This window comes from Pseudophryne corroboree, chromosome 11 (assembly GCF_028390025.1).
Source record: "Pseudophryne corroboree isolate aPseCor3 chromosome 11, aPseCor3.hap2, whole genome shotgun sequence".
NCBI classification, from domain to species: domain Eukaryota; kingdom Metazoa; phylum Chordata; class Amphibia; order Anura; family Myobatrachidae; genus Pseudophryne; species Pseudophryne corroboree.
The window spans coordinates 234,382,842-234,389,607 of NC_086454.1; the positions used below are offsets into that span (position 1 = coordinate 234,382,842).

At 45.4% G+C, this 6,766-nt stretch overlaps 1 protein-coding gene across 1 annotated transcript; it reads right to left on the bottom strand.

Annotated features, from left to right (window-relative positions):
* Positions 1-741: 741 nt before the first annotated feature.
* LOC134970129 (uncharacterized) lies at positions 742-3,031 on the bottom strand. The gene is made up of 5 exons (XM_063946180.1): positions 2,562-3,031; positions 2,379-2,462; positions 2,189-2,260; positions 1,716-2,021; positions 742-1,626 (listed from the first exon to the last, which is right to left on the bottom strand). The coding sequence occupies exons 1-5, from the start codon at positions 3,019-3,021 to the stop codon at positions 746-748; spliced, it is 1,803 nt and encodes a 600-aa protein (XP_063802250.1). The 5' UTR covers positions 3,022-3,031; the 3' UTR covers positions 742-745.
* Between the last annotated feature and the right edge of the window lie 3,735 nt (positions 3,032-6,766).

A 6,766-nucleotide genomic window follows, 5' to 3' on the forward strand; every position in this document is an offset into this window, starting at 1 on the left:
AGACACAGTCAGTTTATAAAAAAAACTACCTTTGCTTGTCACTAACTGTCCCTGACACCATTGCTGATCTCCTTTCCCTAACTTAGCACACCGCTACGGACAAATACCTAGCTTGTTGGGGAAAAGAAAGAGGAAAAAGCTAGATGACTTACCCTTGGCAAGTCCTCCGCCAAGCTCTATGCCAGCCTCTGTGCTTGATTAGCGGACTGGACCCTTCTCCGATTAGGTCTTGCCAGTTGTCGGTATGCTGTAAAGAAAAAAAGACACAGTCAGTTTATAAAAAAAACTACCTTTGCTTGTCACTAACTGTCCCTGACACCATTGCTGATCTCCTTTCCCTAACTTAGCACACCGCTACGGACAAATACCTAGCTTGTTGGGGAAAAGAAAGAGGAAAAAGCTAGATGACTTACCCTTGGCAAGTCCTCCGCCAAGCTCTATGCCAGCCTCTGTGCTTGATTAGCGGACTGGACCCTTCTCCGATTAGGTCTTGCCAGTTGTCGGTATGCTGTAAAGAAAAAAAGACACAGTCAGTTTATAAAAAAAACTACCTTTGCTTGTCACTAACTGTCCCTGACACCATTGCTGATCTCCTTTCCCTAACTTAGCACACCGCTACGGACAAATACCTAGCTTGTTGGGGAAAAGAAAGAGGAAAAAGCTAGATGACTTACCCTTGGCAAGTCCTCCGCCAAGCTCTATGCCAGCCTCTGTGCTTGATTAGCGGACTGGTCCCTGTGTCCGGCTAGTTTGCTGTTGTGGACGGCTCCTCCTGGGCTCCTGACGGCTCCTCCGGGGCTGTGGCATGCTCCTCCGGTGCTGTGGCATGCTCATCCTGGGCTCGGGCATGCTCCTCCTGGGCTCGGGCATGTTCCTCCTGGGCTCGGGCATGTTCCTCCTGGGCTCGGGCATGCTCCTCCTGTGCTCTGTTCCACATAACTGTCTGTGCTTGTTCCAACATCTCCTGCTGTGCTCTGTTCCACATCTCTTGCTGTATTATGGACTGCTCCAATTCTTCTGACCTTTGACGCTGCAGTCTCAAAACTGACAATGCTCTTTGATAAGCCAGATCTCCTCTCTCTTCTTGAGCATACATTTCTTGATCAATTGATGTTCTGTTTGATGGTGTTGTGACTTCCGAACTTCGTTCTGCCTGCTGTGGTTGTGCGCTGTGCAATCTTCTTCCTTCGTCTGTCATCAGCTGCAGGCTTGTTGAAATCATGCTTGTGTTTAGGTTGCACTGTTGTTGCCACAGTAGCATGCTTTGAAGGCCTGTTCCAATCTGTTGGCATTGCAATGAAATATGTTCCAGAGAATCATTGTGTTGTCGACAGAGTTGTTCCTGATGGGATTCTCCATCCCGCTGTTCATTTTGTTGGGTGCTGATCTGTTCAATCTTCTGCTCCATGCTCTTGCAATGTCCAACCACCGACATATGTGCTGACACAAGTTGATCGTAGTATCGGGCCAGCGATATCATTGCGTCATTTTGTTGAACAACAGCTGTCTTGATATGGTCGATGTTCTGTTCCATGTTGTCCAAACGATTATTAATCCTTTGGCTTTCTTCAGCTCTACATTGGTCCATGTTCTTTAAAGCTTCCAGTATTAGATTGAGTGATGACTCTGTAATACAAGTAAATAATTTAGTTTAACAAATTACAGTTGAACACAATTAAACACTCCTAAATTGTAAATAAATATAAAATTGCTACCTCCTGGCGTAGTTTCCGGTGTTTTTGATTCAAGGACTTCTGGTACACTGCCTGAAGTTTCCATGTCCGGAATTTGCTCTGTTCTTTCAACAAGATTATGGTCTCCAATTGCAGGGTAGCTCTGTGAAAAGGACTCTTCTGGCAGTGTCTGTGGGTGCCCCTGTGATGAATTTTCTTCTGGAAGTGGCTGTTGGGATGATGTTTCTTCCTGCACCGTGGGTGGGTGCATCTGGGCTGATTCTGCTTGAAGTGTCGCTGCTTGCAGTGTTGAATCAATCGGCAATATTGTATGCTGTATCTGGGTTTCTAAAATGTCAATATAGATATATACAATAATTATAACCCAAAAATATGCAGTGCCAGAAATACAGACAGCTAAAGATACGCAAACAGTGCAAGCTAGAGGTATATACCCATTGATAGATATACATGTACCAAAATTTATAATTTCATGTACAAAAACTATGCCTTACCGGTATCCTCAGCACCTCCTCCAGTTGTCGGATATCCAAAAGAAACTCTTCTCTTTGCCTTAACTGTGGAATCTGTAATATTTATATAAAGAACATACTGTAGTTATTAGTTTTGTTTCCATACAAAATATTTTTTGAATATATATATATATATATATATATATATATAAAAATACGATATGTCCCTAACCTTTCTGCGATTTTGTTTTCTTCTTTGGCGTTGTTTCCGTTTGTGGCGTGCTATGTTTTGTTGGCGTAGAATATTTTGTGGCTCCTTTTGAAAGAAATACGAAATTTAAATTTTTGTTGAAATAATTAGTTTTTTAAAAAGAATATTAAAAAATTAATTTTATAGAATTTTTAAAAATAATACCTTCTGCACTGGTTCCTGCCATTTCTTCCTGCACAAGTACGAAGTAGTTCTCCATCTTCTTTTCCCAATCCTTGTGTAATTTTTGCCCTTTTTGGATCTTGAGATTGACGGATCTTCTACAGTCGCGTAACCTTTTCTTGCAACTTTCGTTGCTTCGCTTGAACCCACCTCCCAAAGAAACTGATTCAGAGATTTCATTCCACGTCGTTCCCTTGAATCGGTGATGAACATTTCTTGCCGGCGATCCGAAAAGTTGAAAGGAGTGATGAACAACTTGATTGATTAGGGTGTCCGTTTCTTCATCTGTGAAGTTGGGTGCCCTGCTGCTGGATTCTTCTCCCGAGTCCGCTTCTTCATGCGAAACTCTGCCATGGTCGGTTGGTGATGTTTGTTGCTGTCTTTCCGAGGATTCTTCTTCCTGTGCGGATAGAGAAAGCCTCCTTGCTTCTTCCTCGGACATCTCTGAAAAAAAAACTTAAAAAAAAAAAAAATTCATACTAATATTAATAATAATAATAATAATAATAATAATAATAATAATTAGTATACTAGCAGTGCAACATACCCAAATTTTGCCAACCAGCTGTTACAAATATACACAAGTAATGAACCCCAGCAGTGCCAAATACAGAAATTATGCCACCCAGCAGTGCCAGATACCCAAAATATGCCACCCAGCAGTGCCAAATATAGAAATTATGGCACCCAGCAGTGCCAAATACAGAAATTATGCCATCCAACAGTGCCAGATACCCAAATTATGCCATCCAGCAGTGCCAAATACAGAAATTATGCCATCCAGCAGTGCCAGATACCCAAATTATGCCATCCAGCAGTGCCAAATACAGAAATTATGCCACCCAGCAGTGCCAGATACCCAAATTATGCCATCCAGCAGTGCCAAACACAGAAATTATGCCACCCAGCAGTGCCAAATACATAAAATATGCCACCCAGCAGTGCCAGATACCCAAATTATGCCACCCAGCAGTGCCAAATACATAAATTATGCCACCCAGCAGTGCCAAATACAGAAATTATGCCACCCAGCAGTGCCAGATACCCAAAATATGCCACCCAGCAGTGCCAGATACCCAAATTATGCCATCCAGCAGTGCCAAACACAGAAATTATGCCACCCAGCAGTGCCAAATACATAAAATATGCCACCCAGCAGTGCCAGATACCCAAATTATGCCACCCAGCAGTGGCAGATACCCAAATTATGCCACCCAGCAGTGCCAAATATAGAAATTATGGCACCCAGCAGTGCCAAATACAGAAATTATGCCATCCAGCAGTGCCAGATACCCAAATTATGCCATCCAGCAGTGCCAAATACAGAAATTATGCCACCCAGCAGTGCCAGATACCCAAATTATGCCATCCAGCAGTGCCAAACACAGAAATTATGCCACCCAGCAGTGCCAAATACATAAAATATGCCACCCAGCAGTGCCAGATACCCAAATTATGCCACCCAGCAGTGCCAAATACATAAATTATGCCACCCAGCAGTGCCAAATACAGAAATTATGCCACCCAGCAGTGCCAGATACCCAAAATATGCCACCCAGCAGTGCCAAATATAGAAATGATGGCACCCAGCAGTGCCAAATACATAAATTATGCCACCCAGCAGTGCCAGATACCCAAATTATGCCACCCAGCAGTGGCAGATACCCAAATTATGCCACCCAGCAGTGCCAAATACATAAATTATGCCACCCAGCAGTGCCAAATACAGAAATTATGCCATCCAGCAGTGCCAAATACAGAAATTATGCCATCCAGCAGTGCCAGATACCCAAATTATGCCATCCAGCAGTGCCAAATACAGAAATTATGCCATCCAGCAGTGCCAGATACCCAAATTATGCCACCCAGCAGTGCCAGATACCCAAATTATGCCATCCAGCAGTGCCAAACACAGAAATTATGCCACCCAGCAGTGCCAGATACCCAAAATATGCCACCCAGCAGTGCCAAATATAGAAATTATGGCACCCAGCAGTGCCAAATACAGAAATTATGCCATCCAACAGTGCCAGATACCCAAATTATGCCATCCAGCAGTGCCAAATACAGAAATTATGCCATCCAGCAGTGCCAGATACCCAAATTATGCCATCCAGCAGTGCCAAATACAGAAATTATGCCACCCAGCAGTGCCAGATACCCAAATTATGCCATCCAGCAGTGCCAAACACAGAAATTATGCCACCCAGCAGTGCCAAATACATAAAATATGCCACCCAGCAGTGCCAGATACCCAAATTATGCCACCCAGCAGTGGCAGATACCCAAATTATGCCACCCAGCAGTGGCAGATACCCAAATTATGCCACCCAGCAGTGCCAAATATAGAAATTATGGCACCCAGCAGTGCCAAATACAGAAATTATGCCATCCAGCAGTGCCAGATACCCAAATTATGCCACCCAGCAGTGCCAAATACAGAAATTATGCCAAACAGCTGTGACATATACACAAATAATGAACCCAAGCAGTGACAGATATACACATTTGGCAAACAAACGGTGAAAAATACACACATTATGCCAGAAAGCAGTGCCAGATACCGACATCTCACACACTGCTGTAACAGATATACAAATAATGCCAATCAGCAGTGGCAGGGATAGCAGTTGGAAGAGATAATAAGAAACATGGGACAGTTTATTTAGCATGATAGTGTAATAGAAAGACAGAGTACATTTAGCTCAGCGCTTACCTATTAAGATGAGAAAAAAAAACTGGATTGGTCTTCTCCTCTTCGTATGAAGAATTCTTGTCACGGTCACTTCTCCAGAAAAGCTCTGATATGTAAATCAGAATCGCTAGAAGCCAATCACAAGACGCTAACAGACCGTATACAGCCAGTTAGCAGTCTCAAGCAAATGGCGCCTATGCAAGGGAGGGACAGAGTTTATATTCTGTGTAAAAGTGCGGGAACATCGCTCCTCCTTCAAGTAGGAATCATGTAGTATTATTGGCTAATTTAGTGGCACCACTATACGTCAGGTTATACTGAACTGTTGATTTGTCTTATGTAGGAGTATATTTTATTGGTTGGATTTCAGCGCGAACGGACATGTTATGTTTTGATTGGTGTCATCAGTGATAGCATTATTTAAATCAAATTTAAAAAAAAAAAAACAGTAACCGGAATGTATCTTGGAACGTTGTCCGTGAACGGTTAATTTAAGCAAACTCTGCCATTATGGAGCTTGCAGTACTTATCGACGGGGATTATGTAGCTGTAGTGTTGGTGTAATTTTGGCACATATAGTGCAATGGGGAATGCTGGCTGCACCTCAGCACGAGAACGGGGTGACGTTCCGGTGTGCTGGGGCGTATAGGGGCAGTACACGGCTGTGGGGGAGCTTATGGTGGGAGAGGGGTAGATGGCTAGAGAGAGCGGTGTGCGTCTTGGGGTACATGGCTGGTGATAGCTGGTGTTCGGGGGACAGTTGGAGGGAGGCGTTGTGTTACTTGTAGTGCCACGGTGAAACATGGGGCGCGTAATGTAGTGGGGTGTCTAGCTAGGCGTGTAAATGTAGACGGGCAGCGGGGTGACTAGGGGGGATGGAGGCGGCGTCTAACTTTGGACGGGTATCGTGGGGAATAGCGGGCGGGGGGGGGGAGGGTGTCAGCGTTGCAGATGTGCAGCCGGGTGCCCAGGTGTGCTGGCAGACATGGGTGGGGTGTTCCTTAAAGGGTGTGACTGTGCTACCAGAGCGGGGAGCAGTGCCAGGGCGTTGTGTTACTTGTAGTGCCACGGTGAAACATGGGGCGCGTAATGTAGTGGGGTGTCTAGCTAGGCGTGTAAATGTAGACGGGCAGCGGGGTGACTAGGGGGGATGGAGGCGGCGTCTAACTTTGGACGGGTATCGTGGGGAATAGCGGGCGGGGGGGGGGGAGGGTGTCAGCGTTGCAGATGTGCAGCCGGGTGCCCAGGTGTGCTGGCAGACATGGGTGGGGTGTTCTTAAAGGGTGTGACTGTGCTACCAGAGCGGGGAGCAGTGCCAGGGCGTTGTGTTACTTGTAGTGCCACGGTGAAACATGGGGCGCGTAATGTAGTGGGGTGTCTAGCTAGGCGTGTAAATGTAGACAGGCAGCGGGGTGACTAGGGGGGATGGAGGCGGCGTCTAACTTTGGACGGGTATCGTGGGGAATAGCGGGCGGGGGGGGGGGAGGGTGTC

Coding starts and splice junctions, on each gene's coding strand:
- LOC134970129 (XM_063946180.1), bottom strand. CDS start 3,021: ATGTCCGAGGAAGAAGCAAGGAGGCTTTCTCTATCCGCACAGGAAGAA. Junction 2,261..2,378: donor GAAAACAAAATCGCAGAAAG/GTTAGGGACATA, acceptor TAAATATTACAG/ATTCCACAGTTAAGGCAAAG. Junction 2,022..2,188: donor AGGAGGTGCTGAGGATACCG/GTAAGGCATAGT, acceptor TTGACATTTTAG/AAACCCAGATACAGCATACA.